Source organism: Apostichopus japonicus, chromosome 22, assembly GCF_037975245.1.
Source record: "Apostichopus japonicus isolate 1M-3 chromosome 22, ASM3797524v1, whole genome shotgun sequence".
In the NCBI taxonomy this organism is placed as follows: domain Eukaryota; kingdom Metazoa; phylum Echinodermata; class Holothuroidea; order Aspidochirotida; family Stichopodidae; genus Apostichopus; species Apostichopus japonicus.
The window spans coordinates 3,054,857-3,078,928 of record NC_092582.1 but is presented as its reverse complement, the minus strand read 5'-3'; the positions used below and the strand labels follow the sequence as shown (position 1 = coordinate 3,078,928).

Genomic DNA, 24,072 nt, shown 5'->3' with positions numbered 1-24,072 from the left:
AAGAGGAGATGTCGATTCCCAAGGAGGAGACACGAGAAGGAACCAGCCTGTTTGGGTCAATGAATCGGCCTCCTGAAGCTGTAACTGGAAAGATATCAAGACAAAAGCTCTCCCATTGAGAAAGCAGATATAACAGAGGCTCGGAAACAGGGGCCTCCACATCGGTGACGGTCACAGAACCAGAAAGATCATTCGCGGAGCAGGACTGCAGAGCTTCCATGGTGCTTTCAGGCTTGGAAGACAAACTAGAGGAACATTTTGGGTTTGAAATGGGCTTGGAGCAGTTCACTCCCAGAGGATATGGAAGATGAGGAACCCCCAGTAGAGGGGACGATGGTGCCTCCAGAACTGGCTGCAATAGCAGCAGAAATTTTCAGGAAACCAGAAGGAACCAGAAGAGCAGGTCCCTAATCAGGCCTAGGTGTCCAAGCTGATGCCCACAGGTGAGAGTACCACAAGACTGAGACCTACGATGCCCGTGGATGTGTCCTGCTGCAAAAGATTTGAAGCCATAGCCAGTAAAAAGAGATGGACTGCCGTTCTAGCAAAAGTTGACAGAGCTATAAGGGTTCCTGGAGACACCTGGAAGAGCCTGTTTAGATGACAGCTGATCCCTCAAGAGGCAAAGGAAAAGTTAAGAGCAGAACAGGGATCATCATCATCCTAGTTCTTTAGAGATCCAGCCCAGAAGAGATTGGATGAGGTCCTGGTAGATATGGATGTTGCATCCCGATCAGGCATGATATTGACATTAGTGATGATGTTGGTTGCCAAGGTGCTGATTTGGTATCGTCAGCAAGTGCCAGGGGATGATGCCCAGGCCTCTAGAAATGAGGCAAGTCAATCATTATCACTCTTGGGACCCTCGATGAGACTGGCTTAGAACCAATTTGCTAGGCTCTTCGCAAGGTCTTGACCTCGAGAAGAGAGAACGTGGTGTCCTCCATAAGATGGCCTTCATTAGAGGCGAAGGCAATAATGACCAGCCTACCATTCTTAGGGGAAGACCAGTTTGCAGGGTACTGTACTTCCAGAAGAAACTCCAGGCAGAAGTTTCAAGGAGGGAGACCCTGGCAAAGTCAGAGTTCAGGACTTATGTACTTATTTACTTTGTTTACCTGTATCCACACAACATCAGCAATCTCCCTTTGGGATAAGGCAGCTAAAAGCTCATCACTCTTAACTATGCAAACCATGTAAAGTTTCGAATATATGTAAGTAGGAGATCACACCAGGATTCAATCCTAGCTGGTTGTGCTCATGCAAAGAGAGCTTATGCTAAGAATAAACCACTTACCATTCTAACATTAGCCCTGTAAATAGTTGCCAAAATATGAACAGTGTACATATACGAATATATAAATATACACGGTTACTGTTCTAGTTACTGCTTTAAACTATTTACATTTTCCAGAAGGGTCAAGAAATGATAAACAATATATAAATCCTCTTTTATGATTGTCTGTAGGTAGTCGGCATCACAAATCGATGAATATTTAAAATTATGTGTACACATGAGTTCCATAAACTCATTGAAGAAGTTTATACATATGTACACACACTGTTCTTAAAGATGCATTTCGTTTGCTACGAGCTGTACCTCACTTGTATATGAAAGGACACATAGGGTCTTGAGGAACTTAGGACGAAGTATCTACTTCTTCTGAGGTACCACAAAATTGACTTGATTTTCTGTGTCAATTACATCAAAAATAGGAGCTTCATTTCTCTTGCTGTCTGCAACCATTCAAATTCAAGTATTTGAATAACCTTCAAATGTTTTGTATGTATAGAGAATTATTCAATTTTATTTCAGATCAAGCTGGTAGAAGAAGATCTACATGTATTAACATATAATTTACATATCATTAACATAATTCTTTAAAGTTGAACTCTTTTTGGTAAATAAGCAAACTATTGGCAATGTACATAAAACGTGATGCTTGTGTTTGCTTCGATAGCTGGAGTAAAACAACTCTGTACTGTGAAAAACATCCTGCCACCTAGCAATCTTTTAGCTTTTCTGCCCCTAATGTGTCATACTATCCACAGGGGAAAGGTCAAGGTAAACGGCTGTCTCTCAGATGATGTGGTCGTATATATATTAGCTGATTGGTCGGTCTGTATTTCGTGCCAGCACTGTGTGGAATCACATGTCAACCATCTGCGTACGCAAATTGTTTTTTTCGAGAAGAATCTCCATTACTACATATAAAACTGAAAATTGACAAAAAACCTAAAACGGTTGGATAAGTCAATATTTTACGAGTGGTTTTATACTGTTGTAATGTCAATTTGTGATTGCCAGGTGCATAATTAATACCCAGAATTTTAAATTTCATTACTATATTACAAGTAAAAGGAAGAGCTTTTCAAACATGTCAGTCTATATATATACTGCATATTACTCTGGGTATCAAAGGAGTATTACTGTAGTATTAATTAACAAGTTTGGATAAATCAGTGTTTTACAAGTGGGTTTACACTATTGTAATGTCAATTTGTGATTGCCAGGTTCAATTTATACCCAGAATAATCAATTTCATTGCTATATTACAAGTAAAGGAATAGCATTTCAAACATGTCAGTCTATATACTCATAGACGTATGAGACCAATTTGATTTGGGGGGCTGTAATGACTTGCCCGAAAAATATAACCAAATTTTTTGCATATTTTCCAATTTTTTTTCAGAAATATTTGGTTTGGGGGGCTGCAACCCCCCCCCTAGGCCCCCCGCCTCCTACGCCTATGTATGTACTGCATGTAGCTCTGTGGTATCATAGAAGTATTACTGTAGTATTAATAAACAAGATTCATCAATCTATTACAATAGTTCTTCACTCTCAAAGTGAAGCCAGTATCTAGAAAACCTTTAAGGATAGTTTCATGAGTCACTGTTTTTAAGTTCAAGGTAATTAATTTTCATCGATCTTGTAAATAAGGCTTTAAATAATTCTAAAGTAGAACTGTCTCCCTTGATGATACTTTTGTGAAATCTGAAAGTGATCTTGACCTTTCTAGAATCGTATTTAATTCTGAGTGTAAATAATTAATTAAAAAATTTGCCTTGAAGAGATTCAAGTTTGATGATCGTCTAAAACAGCTGGCACGTTGCTTTGTCATATTATAATGAATATTACATAACCTCACGTAACGTTTCATAACCAAATCCTCACATTACACAGCCATGTTTTACGTACATTACATAATAACATGTGACATTTCATTATATAACTCACGTTATATTTGATAATTTCACATTTACATAAAATATATATAGCCCATGTTGCATTTAACCATAACAAGTTTTACATTTCATAAACCAGGCATGACAGTAGAAATAGTATTTATATTTTATCAAATATCAGCATGTGATAATTTTACAGATCACTTGAAGCAGGTGCGTTGCTTGTCATTTGAATACCTGCATATCATAAACTGCGTGTTCAAATTCCATAGACCTGGCAGGGGACAACATATATTCCATTCAGACAAGTAACTGTTTTAATAAGTCATAACTTGTAGGTACGATGGATCAGACATCAGCTGAAATGTTAACTGTACATAGAGATAGTGACACGTATACAGCTAGTGTGGTACTATACCTGTAATTGGTTATTCTACATACATTAGAACAAGGCCATTAGAACAAGACAGATTAGAACAAGCCCCATTGTACACATTTGCTTCCTGGAATGATGATATGGGCTGCGACACATACTCTGAAGTAGGTACAGTGGTCTTGTGGTACAGACCCTTACACAAATTTGAGAATGGTGGGGGAGGGGGGTTGGTGGGAGGGTCAATAAGGGTTTCAGAAGAGAGACCAATGTACAGTGGTGTTGAAATTACTGTACTGAAAATCGTTGCTGACCATGATCCCCTGGGGCCCTTGGTGGTTAAAGGTAATTTTCCACCCCCTAGGTCTAATAATTTAAAAATTTAAAATATAAATTAAAAAAAAAAGTTCTTTAAAAAGTCCAAATTTTTTCCATTTTTCACCCCCACGGTCCACCCGCAAGGTCTGTGCTACTTTTAATTAAGAATCAAAGCCAGTACCAATCCTTTACGGTCTGCTGCAACGATATTTCTTTACTCTCTTATCAATTATTCTCATTGCTTACTGTACTTTAATTGTTGATGTGACTTGCTTGAAAAACCATTGTTTACTTCAAGTCTGTGTCTTATGGAATTAATTCAACATGGGTGATTCTTATTGCCTTGTTTGTGAAAAAAAAGAGAAAAAAACTCTTTCATTATTTGAGGCTCTTGACCCATGAAGGAAATGCTGGGTTATTTTTTATAGCCTTTGTAGCTCTCTCTCTCTCTACATTTTGCGTTGCAAACATCTCCATGATTTACCGTTGCTGGTGATTTTGGGAGGCCAACGCTATCTCTGTAAAGCGCAGATTGTGGTAAGTTGTCAGGGCCAATCTATGACTGTAACTTTGGCTACATATGTTCTTGTCACTTTCATCAGGTTTCATCACAATTATGAGAGGCCAGCTTGAAATATTTATCATGGAAACAACCATCGTATTCAGCTGGCACATTTCCGGGACAAACAAACCAAACTTATAACGAATAGGTCGAGCGGTCTGCTTAGCAATTTAAAATGGTCAGATATTGACGTGATGCAAAAGGACATTCAGTAGCTGCGTAGGAACAGGGAGTAAATTTACATTTTCATATATACAATCATTTTAAAGCGTATAACATTGTCAATGCTTTTCATATATTTTAAAACACTGTAATGTTTACCTTAAAAAAATTCAAGAGATGAAAACATGTTACAAGAAAGCTTCCAATTCAGAAATTCAAAAGTTGTGCTTTTGCAGTGAAATTACTCACATCACATGTATTTGGCTCAGTACGTGATGTTTCTCACAAAATTATCACTTTTTTGACAATTTTGATCATATCTGATTTTATTTTGGTTATTTGTGTTAAACTTGTTTGCTTTTTGTACGTGTAAATCTGTGGGTGAGCATTTTTTGTATTGGGCACCCCAGCAACTTCAATAGAGGGCGTTGTCATTTATACATCCCAATGTGAGTGATCTGTGCTGTTTACAGATCAATTAAGATCACGTGAAAGTGCTTACCAGTGTGTGAACACGTTGGGTGAACTTCCACACCAATGCACTGGATGATCGGCCATGGGTTCCACTAGGGCCTAACCAAACATATTTTGTAGAAAACGCATCTTGAAATGTTGATCCAGTTTGGCTTGAAACTTAAAAGGATGTTTCTGTTTCTGTTTCTGCTGATCAATTCTTCAATAATTAAGAAGGGACTTGTATTTTACTAATATAGTGGTGATTAACTCATGGTGTACCACCATTCTTCTAAAATTCAGATAGCAAAGGCTTGTTAAGTTTCAGTGTACTAAATATGACAGCGCCCTCTGTAAGTTGTTTCCACGGTCACAGAGTCCATCATAGAGTAAGCCACTCATAAATATTGTGTCCATGGTAACAGGTTCCATCATAGAGTAAGCCATTCATATATATTGTAGCCATGGTTACAGAGTCCCTCAGAGTAAGCCATTCATAAATATTGTGTCCACGGTTACAGAGTCCATCATAGAGTAAGCCATTCATAAATAGTGTCCACGATTACAGAGTCCATTAATAGAGTAAGCCATTCATATATATTGTAGCCATGGTTACAGAGTCCCTCAGAGTTAGCCATTCATAAATATTGTGTCCACGGTTACAGTCCATCACAAAGAGTATATAAGCCATTAATTATTTGGTTGTTGCATAGTGCTCAGGTTATATTAGTGTGAGGGATATCAAGTTACATTTGAAGGGAACAAGGGAATTCCCGGTAGCAAATAATGAAATAAACTGGTATTTGCAGAGAAGTATATATTTCACATTGCTATAATTGAAAACCCCTAGATCAATGTAATTACATGTGCCTAACTGAAGACCTGTATGGTTGATTGAATGTTTTGTAACCTGATTGGATTGGCTAATCCTTCAACTATTTACTGCAGAAACTTGGATCACATTTAGATGGCTTATGATGATCATCTGGCCAAATGCTCTTCAAAAGCAAATACTTTCCTATCATAATCTTGTATTTCTTCTTCTTGTTGATTTATCTTTGAAATGTGATACATTCAAATGGTATGTGTACTTAGCTGTCAATTTTTTCTGTAAAATGTATTTCACCAATATATATAGTTTTTGTATTAACATTCTTTTCCTCTGTAAATAAAAGATCGAAGTATCTGTTATAAAATAAGAGCAGACACATTTTCAGCTGAAGTATTGTCCTGATGACATCATTCATTCTGCTGTTCCCAGATGCATCTACAAAATATCACAAAAATTGACAAAATATTCATATCTATGCCATACAAACTTGCTATCAGGAAGTGGTTTTCGTCTAAAGATGCAAGAACTTTTAAGTAATTCTGCTAAGTATTCAACTTCAGCCACCAGAAAATCCTTTTCAAATTTCAGGTTTGGTGATAAAGATAACTTTCAATTGTCCCTTTCTTAATTATCAAGTTTGCCTGGACTAATTAGTACCATACATTGGAAAGACATTTGTCTTTTCATGTGATGTTGAATCCCTGCAGTGCAGATCATTTAGGAGGAAACCCATAGAGGGCGCTATGATGAGGGTACAGGAAAAATTTTGTTTCGATATTTCTGTTTGCTAAATTTCTCAATTTGGTTTTATTTTATTTTTTTCATTTATTTATTTTTATTATATTTACACCAATGTCGGTATTTGCATTATAAAACTGTATTTCCACCCTGCTCATAACATATAGGCTATTGTGAGGGCGGTATATAGTTAAGTAAATTTCCTCTGGTTCTGTTGTTGCCATGGGAAGTGACCTTTACCTGGAAAGTTGCCAAATTGACACCATTTTGTTTTCTTCCTTTCTTTATCATCTTCAAAGAATGAGGTCAGCTTATTACCATGTATTTAGGCTACAATTACACACTATCTGGTTGCCGATTGTACCAATTATCAACCAAAAGGGAGAACTATCACGATTTTGATTAAAAATTTGAGATATTAATTTGAGCCTTTGGAACTGTATCCTTTGTCAGCTTAGTGCACGTAGGTCATAGAGTCGGTTAAAGTGTTAATATCTGGTTATGAACTCAATGGGAAACAAATGGCGAGGTTCTTCTCAGACTTCTTTCTTCTTAGGCTCGTTGACGTGGAGAGTAAGCAAATCTCTTTCTAAATGGGGGAGGGGGGGGGGCAAAAGGTAACATTACCTTGATCAAGGTACCTCCCTAGGGTTTGAAGATTAATTACTCCACTGAGTCAGGCAAATCGATTCAAGCTTTCGCCATGGTATTTCGTAGGTAGATATGTTACTGATTCTGGGGTGATGTACCTCACGGGCGAGTTGTACGACATTTTGGTTCAGTCAGAGTGATGAGTACATACTGTAGACGTCCTTGCAGGTTTGAGATAAAAATACATGACATGGAACAGAGTAAAGATAGTAGTAGAAACAAAGCTAAATGGTATGAGGTTTTTAATTTGATGAAAGAACTGTTGCTCGTGGAGACGTAGCAGTGGGGAACCTGGAGAATGAAAATGGCTAATTCCCCGAAGGCCCCGTAAGGTCTATGAGATATTCACTGCTCGTTTTTTAATTGTTTCTATTAATAGTGAAGAGTTGATGAATGTGTGCTGCATGTAGAACTACTTAATTAATGGGACTATGTAGCTAATTAGGCTGTTCTGACCGTAGCAAGGCGACCGGGCTGTATCCCAAAATATCGTGATGTCGCTTATTCAATTAACGCTGGTATTTAACCTTAGCCCCATCAGTGGGAGTTGAGCTGTATATTTTGCTGTCTAAGTCTTAGCCTTATTTGTATGATAAACACTGAGATAAATTAATCACTGCTTTACTAAAGCATGTCACATGAATTGCAGTGTACTACAAATAAAATTGAAATATTTTGACTCATAACATGTACTTTGACGACTTGTGAAGCAGCTACTGTAGATCCATCCATCTGTCCGTTCGTCTCTCCTTCCATCGATTCATCCATCCATCGATCCATCCATCCATTGATTCATCCATCCATCCATCCATCTATCCATCCATCTATCCATCCATCCATCCATTCATCCATCTATCCATTCATCCCACACACCCATCCATCCATCCTTCAATCCATCCATTCATCTCACAGTTTTACATACATGAATATGCAAGGTGTAATAATATTGCTGGGTAACCTTGCAGTTCATTCTCAGACCGACAGAGAGACAGGCGCATAGCCAAGGGGGGCAAAGGAGGCGACAGCCCCCCCCCCCTTGAGCATTATTTTGGATTTTTTTATGATATCGCTAGTAATTTCAAAAAAGGAAAATGATAAGATGCAACTTACAAGGCCTGGGAAGTGCCGTTTCCAGCCATCTGGGAGGCATTTCCGGCCAGAATTTTGCCAAATTCCTTGCTACATGCCTGCAGAGAGAACTACTATAACACCACCAATACATTAAAGCACTGTCAGCAGTAATGCTACTCTGGCAGAGAAACATAAGATTATAAACAATACTGCAAACATGTCTTAATTAATGTCTAAATTATGCCTGTCTTGACAACTAATTACCCCAGTTGCATTATTAACCAACTTGCAATGGATAAATGATTGAAGTGTCTGTGTCTGTTCATGTCTCCATATTTTTTTATGTACACTTCTTGTGAGATGCTAATATCACCCAGTAAGAAAAAAACGTTCAGACACGATTCATCGATTTTTGTCTAGACATATGGCTCAAAGCAACGAAGCAACTTATAGAAAAATGAACAAATAATTTGTTTGGTATGACTCCCTTGCGCAGGATCTTTATTTGACGTCCCTTTTTAAAGTTTCCTCTGCGATCAGTTTATCGAAGTAGAATTTACGTCACTTCTCTCGTACCTATCTCCATTCTTATATGCACTCAAATCAACCTAGCTTTATTCAAAAGTTGGTTACATTTTAGCACTGTGCCCCCCCTCCTTCCATCCCCACTGCTCTACTTCAGGGTCAACGACCCACTCCCTCAAGTTTCTTTCAATTCTACCATTCTCAAGGCTTACAATTATAATTTCCCTGCTGCTGGAAACTTGTCGGTTTTAAAGTTATGATGAAGTTTCTTAAGTCAGTAAGGACCTGAGTTCATGGTAAAATCAACTGCATCGGGCACTGGAAAGTATCCTTTTAATTTGTGTTGGTGGTTGAAGGCAATTCTTGGAGTTGCTTTTGGTCGAGATTTCAATGATAGAAGGCACTAAAAATACCTTAATTCACAGTTAATGTCATTCATTAGCTGCTTAAACTTGGCAACACTTTGTGTCGAATTATTATGAAGTATTTTGAAATTAGAGTAGTTGAAATTGCCAAACTTTTATATTACAATGCGACTGAAGGTGATCAGTATTGTTCCCAAGTATGATAGGACAGTCTCCTTAAAGGTCACTCCCATCTCCCAACTTTCACAAGGATTTTATTGCCACCCTCAAATTATGTAACATCCTCCTTGATACAGTCAACTATCTAGTTATATCTCTCATAGATTCTGAAAATAATAATTAAATGGACATCCAGAAAAATACCATGAACTTCTTTTTCGAAACTTTTAGCATTTCTTGGGAATGCTTAAATTTTCGGCCTGTACTGATGACCTTGATTGTTCATGTAGGGTACATTCCCTGGATGACCAAATGTTGATCACAGAACAGAATCCTTAATTTCTTGCATATAAATTTTTTGCTAGCTGAAGAAAATATCTAGGAAGTGTTGGTAAAAAATATATAAATATATATATATATATAAAAAAAAAAATTCAATCTTTTTTCGAGGAATATTTGGCAAGTTACGGTACATACAATCATCAAGTAAATTGACTTAAGAGGCAGCTGCTGGTATTTGGATGGTTACTAAATTTGTTTCTTGCACTTTCCACCACAGACAGGGGGTTTCTCTTAATTATTAGTACAGCATTGTTCAGTACAAATGAAGCAGTCAACCCCCCCTCCTCCCCCCTCTCCCAAAATGGTGCTGTCCACTGGTAGTCACTTGATCACATTAACAACTTCAGCCTGCAACTATATATGCAAATTAAACTACATCAATAGGTCAAGAACATCTGTTGGAAAGCCAGAAAGGCATAGTATACAGTAGGTTAATTTAGTACACATTGAGATTTGTTTTGGACATAATTTACTTTACAGAGAGGGGGATGGTGGGGGTGCATGGTGGGGGAGGGGGATGGTGGGGGAGGGGGAGGGGAGAGACATAGTTACAGTACATAGCAGACACAACAAGATACTTATTCCCTACACTATAGCACCCCTTTTATAAAGTCTGTACATATATCGATGCGTGTATGTGCCATCGGTGCATATTGTAAGAAGTAGAAGACAGGCACAGAAAGCAGAAAATGTCAGAAACAGCTGACGTAGACGACATGAATGTTCCTCGCAGCAGGTTTGCAACGTCACATTCGCTCGGTGCAGTGATTTACAGTTCCTTTCTATTCTGAAAAACTTCTGTCAAGTCTATTCTTAGCACCTGCAAAAAGACGAATTTTATGTCCCAAAATTGAGCCCAGAAGCATAAATTGTTCCAGAATTACTTTTGGAGTGCTTCCAGAAGTTGAGGACTGCGATCGTCCTCCAGATGAGAAATCTCAAACCGTGTACGGTCTAGCGATCCTCTCTCTATCTGGGTCTTCACAGGCAAAATAAGAAGATGAAATGAAAGGCAAGATGCCTTGTTATTGTCAATTTCTGAAGGACAGTAACTAACAACATTGACAACCTGATGTATCATTGACTGGAATATTGAAACCGAGTTGTCTTTTTTCCCTGCCTAGCACTCCTTAAATGTTTTGCAGGGAAATTAGGTAATATCTATAGGATTCCTCAAGTATACAAGAGGAAGGGGGGAGGAGGATAAATAATTTGGATTGCAACATTTTCTTAAAATTTATGCAGACGTTAAATAGGAGCTTGGAAATACTTCAAACACTGTCAGAGGTCATGAAGTCGTCTAAATAATCAAGTTTTTTTGTTTGCTTTATTGCCTTAAATGAAACAACTGACTCAATAGTTTCATTGGTCTCAGGGTTGGACAGGTTCCATATCATGAAAGCTGTCGTTTTGATGGATCAGATGGATGCAGATAAATTAAAATTTATTAAAATTTAATGTACAGGGTCATACAGTAGTAGATGAGGGAGTTCATAATAAGTTGTTGCATTTATGATAATAATGTAAATTCTTAAAAATTATGAAAATTATTCATAATGATTTAATAATTTTATTTTTTTATTCCTCCCTGGAGAATTGACTTTACATTTTGATGGACTCTAGAGGTCAATGTACTGTTGGTTCAAGAAAGCCTGCACTCACCACACAAGGGACTGCACTACTGACCCTATTGGAATTGACCGCAAATTTTTTGGGGGAACGTTTAGAGAATGTTATTAAAGGACATTCATGAACAAAATGTTCTGAATTGGAACCCCCCCAAAAATGGGTTTTTAAAGAATTTTCAAAAATACTGATGCTTTAAAAATAAAGAAAATTTCACCATGCATCCAGCACAGTAAGTTGGTCTCATATGTATCAGTGCCCATTTACCTCAAAGTGGGGAAAAAATTGCAATAAATTCAACCCCATTTCATCATCATCATCATCATCATCAATAAAGTGCCATAATGCAATATTTATGTTTTCTCTTATATTATATATGCATGAAATTTATTAATATTTCCGTTAACCAATAATGGGTCAGATGCAAGCTATATACTGAAAAATTAGCTACTCTTCCTCAAAATTATGAGCCAGAAGCAATTAAAAGTGAAATTTTCCATATTTTGATTAAGTTTTGTGCAGACAAAGTAAAGTCAAACCCATCTTTTAATTATCACTTTATTGTGTATTAAGTCAACACTATGCATATATGTGATAGAGGATAATTTGGTTAATGGTTTTAATTATACGAAGGCTTCGATCATGAGCATTTGGTGGAGGCAGTGTATTTGCAATATATAAATCCCCTCTCGCAAGAAGCAAATGTAAAGTGCATATTGTCACTTAACTATCGCATAGCTCTACCTTTAAGACTATAATGCCAATATTTCTCAAAGTTCAAGTTCTTCGCTTCGTTTTAGTCAACTTATTACTTCTATTTACAGATAAGACAAAAGTGACTCATTCAGGAAAAGTTCAAGTTGTCTGGTTGACTTTTTTGAATTTTCAGTATTTTGCTCCCATCCAATCAAACCACTTTAATACATACAGGTTTTAGATTTGGATGCATAGATCACCAACCAATCTAGCAGATATCACAAAGCATGAATCTGGTCAATACATTTTCATTCTTGTTGTTCACTCAATTCAGCTTTTGTCCATGGACATTTTCCTAAACAAATTCTGAATGCGGGAACGTAATTAAATTGTAAACTTTGGCACGAATATTTGAGAGAAATCTGCATGTTCAGTGTCAAATTAATAGCGAAATTAGATTAAACTCATGAGACATTCGGGCAACGGTCCATGTTATGTTTATCTAAATATTCTGTCTCGTTTGCAATCAATACATTTCTATAGATTCAAAAAAATGATATTGAATTAGCATTCGATGGTGAAAGGTACAGATTCGTGGCAATTAAAGTACTGTATCTTTAAATTTTTGGACTTGAACTGGCTGAGAAAGATTTTGAGATTTTTCGTCTTAAAAATGGCTGCTGGGGGGGGGGCGGAGGGAAGGGAGGGACTCTTGTTGTCCTTACTTTGAGGTAAATGGGAAGAAACATATTTTTACTAAACAGAATAATTTTGTGCTCACATTTTGTGTAGCAGATATTTAAATATTTGTATGAATTATATTTCTAATAAAATTCCGAAAGTAATCTGCTGCAGTGTTTACAAAATTGGAGAAAAAAACATTTATATCACTTTTGCCATGTAGCATTGGACTATACAATACTGGATTAGTTATATGCCCGATAAATATTTGACTAAATAAGTTACCCGATAACTTTAAATAACCAAAGCATGCTTTTTATCTTTAAACATCTATGTGGGATCATCGAAAAATGTTGTATAATGACTTGAACTAAGTATGTCTGAGAAAAATTTCCAAGAAAACCAATACTATACAATCAGTAATTTTAATCAGTGAGCCATTAACTACTGAATCCAACATACTATTATTTTTTTGATTTTTTGTTTTTGTGTCTCACAACTTTTTACAAACCACTTTAGTCTACATGTTTTTGGTTAAAATTGTGGACAAAATTAACATAATATGTTGTCAGTAACATTATGTCATATTTTACAGGTAGACTAGGCATTTTATAAAAAAAAATCACAAATTCAGAGCAAAATTCAGCTGTAATTTATTGATAAATGTTGTCTCTTTTCTTACTGTATTTTGTCAGCATGGCTTATGGTAACTTTCAAAAAGTATTTTTACCCTCAAAATAAAACATTTTCCAGCAAGTTTTGAATGTAAAATGTAGTGAATGTTGTTAGATACTGTAGTATGGTCCTGCAGTATCCTGCACATAAATGTTACAAAATTTACAATATTTTCCTATAGATTTATAGCCACTTGGCAGCTGCTATGATGTGAAATTAAGTGGTGGCAGTATTTCACATCTTGGGATAGCTGACATAATTTTGCTCACCGCAGAAAGATGGAAAACATCTTTAATACACCAATCATTTCATTCAGAATAAAAATTACGCATGTTTTTTTAAATCTATACCTGAGACACAATTCCCAACCTTCGTTATTTGGTCTGTGTGATGAAGAATTTTCCCAAATAGCTCAGAAAATCTTAATTTATTCTATGTTGGAGAATTCTTCTTAGCTGTCCAGAAGGGTTGTTTTATCATGCAGATCTCTGTCATATTTAAGTTAACGATAATTTTTACCTTTAATAAGTTAACAGTATGAGCATTAAAATAATAATTACAATTAATAACCAGAGAAAGTATAATTACCTAGCTCAAGCAAGTCCATGTATGACTCAGTTACTCATTTGATATAACAAACTTGTAAACATCTCCTGATGAACTCCTGTGTACAGGTACAGCATGGCTGATTGAGTGAGCAGTATACTGTACATCATTAATGTGCATTTATTTGTGTATTCAATTGAATGTGACAAGTGTTCTCACCTACTGGGCCCCTGACATTCAGGGGCCATGGGCCCCTGAATAATTTTCACAATAATGATTTTCACACAGGGATGATGATGGTCATGATGATGATGGTGGTGTTGGTGATGGTGGTGGTTGTTGTGGTGATGGTTGTTGAGGTGGTGATGGTGATACTACTAATAATAATAATATTAATAACAATAATACTAATAATAATAATAATGGTGATAATGATGATTATGATGATGCACCATTGTTATATAGTACAACACACACTTAAGTCTTGTTGTTCTGCAGAGAAAAAGAGGACATATCAACAGAAAAAGAGAACTATAACATTGAGAATAGATAAGTCATGGGAAAATACTTTAATGTTAGACACAGACTATCCAGTCTTAACAAAAATAATCACAGAAAATTTGTGCATGTGGCCAAAACTAGCACTGGCCCAAAACAGTCGTTGTATGGGTTCATGTCATTTACTAGCTGTGAACTAGTGCACATGAAACTGTGACAAGGAGGAGTTTTTATCATTTTGATCAATATTATCAGTTTCATTATATGTATGCTATATAGATATAAAAATGAGAGTTGTTGAAAAAAATTATAAATGTGAAAAGAAAAAAGTTTGTAGTTAATCGTCAATAATGATTGATGAGGAGGGGGGTTTAATAGCAAGAGGAGGGGGTTAATAGCATGGGCAGGAGGTTTAATAGTACGAGGAAGGGGTTTAATAGCATTAGGAGGGGGTCTTAGAGCATTAGGGAGTGGTCTAATAACATGGGGAGGGTTTCATAGCATAAGGAGCATGAGGAGGGGGTTAATAGCATGAGGAGGGGTCTAATAGCATGAGGAGGGGGTTTAATAGCAAGAGGAGGGGTTAATAGCATTAGGAGGGGGTAAATAGCTTTAGGAGGGGGTCTAAGAGCATTAGGAAGGGTCTAATAGCACGAGAAAGGGTCTAATAGCTTGAGGAGGGGTCTAATAGCATGAGGAGGGGTCTAATAGCAAGAGGAGGGGTCTAATAGGTAATCTTCCATTGGTTGAATTCTTGTGGCAAAAGGTAGATATGTGTCTGTGATTCATGCTGCACCTCGTGCTTTTCCTCTCCTCTTGCTCCTCTCCTCTTTCCCTTCCCCTTCCCCCTGCAAATTGGCACTCTATTGTTACATCTACATTAAACTGAAAGAGCATGTTGCAGCAACAAGAATGTTATCAGTTAATAGGCTGGGGTAGAAAGGTGTGCGTAAGGTTAAGGAGACAGGTAAGCATCGTTGTTCGTAAATACCCAAACCAGTCAGTTTTACTGTAGTTTATCTATCTGAATCTACCATAACCAATTGAAGTACCGTCTTATAATTCTTACACTGTAAATCATGCTACTCATACTTCGTAAAGCAGTAATTAATCGTCCACAACCGATGTTTGTAACCAACCTCAAGTGTAGATCAATCTACATCCAATGGAGCTTAACTTTAAACAACCATGCAATCTCCCCCCCCCTCCCCCACCCCTGTGACGAAAAGTCTTCAGCTCACACCTACATGCAACATTACCTAACTCTCCGATATCGTGAGAACAGTTTTCTCTTTCTTTTTCTGTATGATGTCGTTAATGAAACTTAAACCAGTTGCTGTAAATTAAGATCACAGTAATTGTTTTCTTAATTAAGTAGTCACTCAACAGTGCTATCCTTCATGACTGATCTAGTACTTAAACATATATGTATAAATATATATGTCTGTAATGTATCCCAACTCCACATTTTCAATCCAAGCCACTTCATAAGTCCTTTCCTGCACAGCGCGCTCCTTTTGCTTTTGTAAAATCTCCACATATTACTATTGCTTTCTCCCTCTACCTCCACAATAGTCATCACGAAAAAGAATTAAAGAGAAATAAAACGTGCTGGATGTGTGCGAGTCAGGTAGCAGGGGCTTGGAGAATGTAAATGAGTTTCTGGCTGCAGTTCCCTGCATTCCTGGATGATTGCATTGTTGCCGTCATCGTCGTTGTCGGCCAGCTGGGATAAATCACCCTCGGTTTCAACCGAGTCGATGTAATTTAATACAGCCGTGTTGTAGTAGAGTTTAATCGAGGATTGCAGCTTGCACGTGTATAAGGAAACGCACAGACACACACGAGAAAAAACTGGATTTCCTCTTAAATGAACTCTTCGATTTTGCCTGATCGGATCGACGGAGACGTGGCTTGTTAGATTTTATTTTTCTTTGGAGCGCCGATTGATAAAGTTTTAGAAATCAAACTTTAGGGATTACTGGAATAGGTGTACCAACCTCCTCTTGTTTTGTCCCGACAACCTTGAACCGTGACCAGAGTCAAAACGACGTTTATATCAGGCGTGAGCGCGGACCAGCAGTCAGAGAGTTTATCTGGCGCCAGGATGTCTTTTGAGTTGAGGTCTTCGCCATCCAGACAAGAAAATCAACCCATGATCATAGGAGGTATACATACATAGTGGTGGATTATATGTATTCATACCAAGGTTGTGTGGCTTTGTATAAATTGAATCGGCGTTTATCATTAACATCGTGCTTCTTCACAAAGCAGTTGTGTATATTATCTTTGACTGTCTCAGTGATTGCAGGTGTCTTCTTTGTTTATGTTGTTGTTTATTGTTTACTGTATATCACCCAATATATATATATATGTATATACATATATATATATATATATATACAGGCAGAAAAGTAGTTTACATCAGGATATGTGCAGATTTTTTACTTTATTTGTTAACAAGTTTTGCAAGAGCAAAGAAGGGTTTTTGACTAAATAGACCAGTACATATGAACTTCTGTAGCAAAATCAGGTGTTTAAATATGATATTGTGCAATGGTATACCAACTGACACATCCAAATATAAATCAGGGCTGATATCATTTTAATCAGTTATAGAGCCTTGGTCTGGTACTACTACTTTCACGCTTTTTAAGAACAGATTCAATCTGGCATTGTTTGTTATATAATTTATTTTATCTTATCTATCAATCGATATTTTTCAAATTGCACTACAAAGGTAGCATGTACTTTGTTCTATTTATATAGGCTATACATGGCATGCATTAAGGGTGGGGGGGGGGGGGAGTGGAGGGGCATTGCATTGGGAGATGAGAGTTGTGTTACAAACACTAAAGGCTATATTAATATTGTTCTGTACACCTGAGAATCTTCCTTTAAATAATGTGTGGCTGTATATTTTGCTATAGACGGATGTATGTTTGCCTCATAAATGGGCATAGCAGATTTGAATTGGGAGAATCCAGGGGCAGGGGGAGGGCAGGGAGTGGGGGGGGGCTGAGAGAGAGAGTCAAGGAAATGGGATGAGTTTTTCAGCCAAAAAGCTGTCATTCACGTCATACATAATGGACAGGCGGATCAGTGGAGATGGTGTCAGAATGATAGGGAATGTCCATAATTAGGCAAGTGGTGGTCCACCTATAATCCACATACAAGACCAGCGATTTTTGTATAGTTAGTGCACCGACATATGCTCCCCCGCCACCCCAAGAATGGTTTACATGATGGTTTACAGTCTATCTAGTGTGTGTGTGAAAAAAAGGGGGTGGGGGGGTTGGAGGAGAGTTTTTTTTTGGACAAAACACATATACATGCATCCAGTCTCTATAGCTATCAGCCCATATACATGCATCCAGTCTCTATAGCTAGCAGTCATTATACATGCATCCAGTCTCTGTAGCTATCAGTCCTTATACATGCATCCAGTCTCTATAGCTAGCAGTCCTTATACATGTATCCAGTCTCTGTAGCTAGCAGTCCTTATACATGTATCCAGTCTCTATAGCTAGCAGTCCTTATACATGTATCCAGTCTCTATAGCTAGCAGTCATTATACATGCATCCAGTCTCTATAGCTATCAGTCATTATACATGCATCCAGTCTCTGTAGCTATCAGTCCTTATACATGCATCCAGTCTCTATAGCTAGCAGTCCTTATACATGTATCCAGTCTCTGTAGCTAGCAGTCCTTATACATGTATCCAGTCTCTATAGCTAGCAGTCCTTATACATGCATCCAGTCTCTATAGCTAGCAGTCCTTATACATGTATCCAGTCTCTGTAGCTATCAGTCCTTATACATGTATCCAGTCTCTGTAGCTATCAGTCCTTATACATGCATCCAGTCTCTACAGCTATCAGTCCTTATACATGTATCCAGTCTCTGTAGCTATCAGTCCTTATACATGTATCCAGTCTCTACAGCTATCAGTCCTTATACATGCATCCAGTCTCTACAGCTATCAGTCCTTATACATGCATCCAGTCTCTATAGCTATCAGTCCTTATACATGTATCCAGTCTCTGTAGCTATCAGTCCTTATACATGCATCCAGTCTCTATAGCTAGCAGTCCTTATACATGTATCCAGTCTCTGTAGCTAGCAGTCCTTATACATGTATCCAGTCTCTGTAGCTAGCAGTCCTTATACATGCATCCAGTCTGTAGCTAGCAGTCCTTATACATGTATCCAGTCTCTACAGCTATCAGTCCTTATACATGCATCCAGTCTCTACAGCTATCAGTCCTTATACATGTATCCAGTCTCTGTAGCTAGCAGTCCTTATACATGTATCCAGTCTCTGTAGCTATCAGTCCTTATACATGTATCCAGTCTCTACAGCTATCAGTCCTTATACATGCATCCAGTCTCTATAGCTATCAGTCCTTATACATGTATCCAGTCTCTGTAGCTATCAGTCCTTATACATGCCTCCAGTCTCTGTAGCTAGCAGTCATTATACATGTATCCAGTCTCTGAAGCTATCAGTCCTTATACATGCATACAGTCTCTATAGCTATCAGTCCTTATACATGTATCCAGTCTCTGTAGCTAGCAGTCCTTATACATGCATCCAGTCTCTGTAGCTAGCAGTCCTTATACATGTATCCAGTCTCTACAGCTATCAGTCCTTATACATGCATCCAGTCTCTATAGCTATCAGTCCTTATACATGTATCCAGTCTCTGTAGCTATCAGTCCTTATACATGCCTCCAGTCTCTATAGCTATCAGTCATTATACATGCATCCAGTCTCTGAAGCTATCAGTCCTTATACATGCATACAGTCTCTATAGCTATCAGTCATTATACATGCATCCAGTCTCTACAGCTATCAGTCCTTATACATGTATCCAGTCTCTGTAGCTATCAGTCCTTATACATGCCTCCAGTCTCTATAGCTAGCAGTCCTTATACATGTATCCAGTCTCTGTAGCTATCAGTCCTTATACATGCATCCAGTCTCTATAGCTAGCAGTCCTTATACATGTATCCAGTCTCTGTAGCTATCAGTCCTTATACATGCATCCAGTCTCTATAGCTAGCAGTCCTTATACATGCATCCAGTCTCTGTAGCTATCAGTCCTTATACATGCATCCAGTCTCTGAAGCTATCAGTCCTTATACATGTATCCAGTCTCTACAGCTATCAGTCCTTATACATGCATCCAGTCTCTATAGCTATCAGTCCTTATACATGTATCCAGTCTCTGTAGCTAGCAGTCCTTATACATGCATCCAGTCTCTGTAGCTATTAGTCCTTATACATGCATCCAGTCTCTGTAGCTATCAGTCATTATACATGCATCCAGTCTCTATAGCTATCAGTCCTTATACATGTATCCAGTCTCTGTAGCTATTAGTCCTTATACATGCATCCAGTCTCTATAGCTAGCAGTCCTTATACATGCATCCAGTCTCTACAGCTATCAGTCCTCTTACATGCATCCAGTCTCTCTATAGCTAGCAGTCCTTATACATATATCTAGTCTCTGTAGCTATCAGTCCTTATACATGTATCCAGTCTCTGTAGCTATTAGTCCTTATACATGCATCCAGTCTCTATAGCTAGCAGTCCTTATACATGCATCCAGTCTCTACAGCTATCAGTCCTCTTACATGCATCCAGTCTCTCTATAGCTAGCAGTCCTTATACATGTATCCAGTCTCTGTAGCTATCAGTCCTTATACATGTATCCAGTCTCTGTAGCTATCAGTCCTTATACATGCATCCAGTCTCTTTAGCTGTCAGTCCTACTTATACATGCATCCAGTCTCTCTAGCTGTCAGTCCTTATACATGCATCCAGTCTCTATAGCTGTAAGTCCGCATACATGCATCCAGTCTCAGAGAAACCTATATCAAACAGAATATTACAGTGAAAACCTTTTGATAAATAAATTATTGCAGATTTGTGCTCTTAGTTTTTTATTTTAAAATTCTTTGAATATCTTTGTCAGAGCATTGTTACTCAAAAGAACATGTTATCATCTGTAAAATGTAAAGACTAGTTATGTCGGGAAGTAATTTGAGTGTCTGGTCAAAACCTTCGGAAAGGTTTACTTTGGAAAAAAATTATGAATCAAAACTTTATGGCCATTCTGATCAGTGAAGAGGTCGCACTCTTTGTTGTTTTTTGACCTGTTTCTTATTTTCTTACATTATCAATTGACATTATGCTTTTATGTTCCATTATGTTACAATTTTTATTTTGGGGAGTGATCTAATTGTACGATAGTGCATCCTTAACTTACACCAACCGGTAGCTTTCCTTACAGACTAAATGATTATTATATTCACTAAGAGGTGGCCAAAAATCACTTTCGTGAGGTCCATTTCCCTCCAACTACTGGCCCTTTTGCATAAAATAAGCAATTAATAATCTTACTTTATATTAGTTTCTGTCTACTTTCATCGGGTAGTCAACGAAACTGAGAAGTCTCCGATTCTAAAGCATGTCCCTTGTACATGTTTAACAACTACGTACTTATATTGATGTGATAGAGAAATTACGTCCGTCTGTCCGGGGGGAAAATGATTAAGAAATCCGAAATCAGTCTGAGGTGTTTGCACTGTTTTGTACCACCGAACATTTGATATTTACAAATCAATTCTTGTCTACTTGGCTGTTATTACTGCAGCTCAACTAAAGACATTTTCATGATATAGTGCATGGAGTTGTTGATCGATGAAGCAGAATTCAATCATTCCCCTCCCCCCCCCTTTTTTTTCTGTTTGTTGAATGTTTTCAGCTTGAACGGTTGGATGATCATTTCATTGGAGGATGGTGTAATTGAATGTTCATAATGCATCTGGATGTATATATGTTACTTTGACACTGTTTTCACAGCAAAACCTGCTTCTCCTATCTCCACACAGGCTTTGTATGTATCTCTTTGCATCTTCATCTTGCTGCTTTGATGGATATAGTAGTACTGTTTTATGTGCTCCGCTTGTCAGTGATGTAATTTTTACTTCGTTCCCCACTTACCTGTCTCCCCACAACCTATGCACCGCATTCTACCGTGTCTAGAATGCCCTGGTAATCTTTTAACACTGTACACCCTCACTGGCCCTAATGGCCTTCCTTCATTTTGTAATTTCAAAATGGTGTCCGATTTTAATGGACGACTGGAATTTGTATTAGCAAGCACGAGGTATAAATAGTTCCGATGTAACTTGCTGAATTTTTAGATATCAGTGTTCACTTAATATGCCTGTAATGAATATTTGTGTAGGAAAAAAAAGGGTTTACAAAACAAATATTTTGTTTGCCTAAAATGTTAACTGCTTTCTCTTCAGCACCTCTATCTGAAATGACAAGTATATTACTAGCTATTATAGTAAGATACTTTGAGAAAAAAAAAAATTTGTTAAAAAAAGTAAGGAGGGTATTCAGATACTGATTATTAAAATATGGAAATGAAGGCAGACAGTTTAATAATTTAAACCTGAGGCATTTATATTATAAATCTAGAGAGACTGGAGAGAGACTAGAGACAGACAGACTAGAGAGAGAGAGGTTGGGACAGTAGGTGGAGTTATTGACAGAGAGACTAGAGAGAGAAATAAAGACAAGACAAGGGACAAGACAGATAGACTAGAGAGAGACATAGCTGACACATCTGACATTTTCACAATCTACTGTACTGTATAGTCGATTGCTAGATTCACAATTTTCAAATAAACGGTACATTTGAGGAGGTCATTTCTGCTCATGGTAAAATATGTATTAATTCTCTCAATTCAAGCATTGTGGAGGTCAGATTATCATTATCTTTGCTTTGTCCAAAAGGTTCTGTTCCACTTATACATTCTTACGGAACATTTATCTGCAAGGTCGTGTCTAGACTTTGACAGATCTCTATAACTGAGAAGGCTGAATTAGTTTGTTTAGCTAAGCATTTGATGAAATAATCTTACACATTTGGTTTTTCTTCTACATCAGAAGGAATAGCTTGGATTGAAATTTTGTCAGCGTGTGTTTTTTGATTGCCATTGTTCACTCCAAAGAATCAATATTGATTTTGGTGTTGACATCTCTCAGTTTTATGAAAACGATTTACAAAGGCTGTAGTAACTTTGTTGGTGAATCTTTAATAAGTTTGTGATTCTGCTGGTCCAAGCTAATATTCACCAACAATCGATCATTTCAGGAAATACTTTTTCATAAGTGTTAGTTTTCGTTTGAAAAAAAAGAAAACATTTGTGGAACCGTTAATTATTGCAATAGAACTCTGATGGGTCATCTTATGCCTCGCGGCCTCAGCGAAGGTTCCAGCGATTATTTGTCATAAAATCATTGCTTTGAGTAAGTAATGACCTTGAGCGTTGTGTATTGATGAGACCAACACGAAATAGCTTGCAAATATAGTTAAGCTTTACCATGGTAACAGGATGTTTTGTACTTATTAGATACATGAAGGTCAACATAAAAGAAGATTGTTAGATGTGATATTAAAATAATATGTATGGTTGGTACAAATCTTTGTTGTTATACTGTAGATGTGTTACATAATCTTCTTTTGTTAAGGTTTCAAAGAACCAAATACATTCTACGTAGGTGAAGTGGGAGGCATGCGTTGTCATGCATTCAAAATTGATACAAACGTCAGTCATATATGTGTGTGTTTAATACACATATAAATATATATATATATATATTTATATATATATATATATATATATATATATATATTCTAGTCGTTGTCATGGGAAACCTCTGACTCACCATGAAACGATCATATTTCTTCTGAATCATGCGGTGTGTGGTTTCAGGAATTTGAGTGTCATTCATCACTACTTGTCCCTCAATCACAAAAAGATACATGTAAATGGACTCAGCTCAAATTACCACTTTGACTTGAAAGTTATGTTCAAACCATTTAAAGTAATTTATTCTTACAACTTATACTGTACACAAATTGCTCATTTCCGTATACTGTGCATCAAGTAAACCTCAGTCGGCACTTAACCGTGTTGGAATCAGTAACGAAGCTTCTACAGATTGGTATGAAATCGTTTTATACACGGTTCGTAGCTATTAGTTTAGAACAGTGATTCCCAAAGTGGGCGATACCATTGCCCTGGGGGTGGTGGAGAGATCCAGGTGGGCGGTGAGGGAAAAGGGGGCAGTGAGGATAAAGGGATTGATTGGTAGGGGCGGCAGGGTGGCATCTGAACTAAGTAGGCATTTTTTTACAATCTATAAGACAAAATCTGAATGTTTATTCGTATGTTGGTGACATAGTCTGGGACAGCTAGGACACACACCACACAGTGTGTGTTCTAATGTGTCTGGGGCACACTATGGATGAGGCCTGGGAGTCAAGGGGACGGTAACTTGAAAAAGTTTGGGAACCACGGGTTTAGAAGGTTTGGTAGAGGAGGGAAACCATATTCTTATTGTAATACTTTATTGATTGATTTTTTGAATGTCGCAATATTTCTACAAAATGCAAATTACTGTAAATATGATGAAAAAAGTTGCTAAAACTAATATTACTCTGATAAATATTCAAAACATTGGCATTCTTTGCAGTTATGTACATTTAACCTTTAATACTTCACACGTCTCATACGAAATG

At 37.3% G+C, this 24,072-nt stretch overlaps 1 protein-coding gene across 6 annotated transcripts in view; it reads left to right on the top strand.

The window, feature by feature from the left end:
- LOC139963731 (stomatin-like) overlaps positions 1-24,072 on the top strand; it is a 113,427-nt gene that overhangs the window by 36,772 nt on the left and 52,583 nt on the right. The window contains exon 1 of one of the 6 annotated variants that reach the window (XM_071964833.1): positions 16,115-16,630. The exons of the other annotated variants lie outside the window; for them this stretch is intronic. Within the exon in view, the coding sequence (XP_071820934.1) occupies positions 16,570-16,630 (61 nt within the window). The 5' untranslated portion in view covers positions 16,115-16,569. Of the gene's footprint in view, positions 1-16,114; positions 16,631-24,072 lie in introns of those variants that run through there. 6 annotated transcript variants of the gene reach the window in all.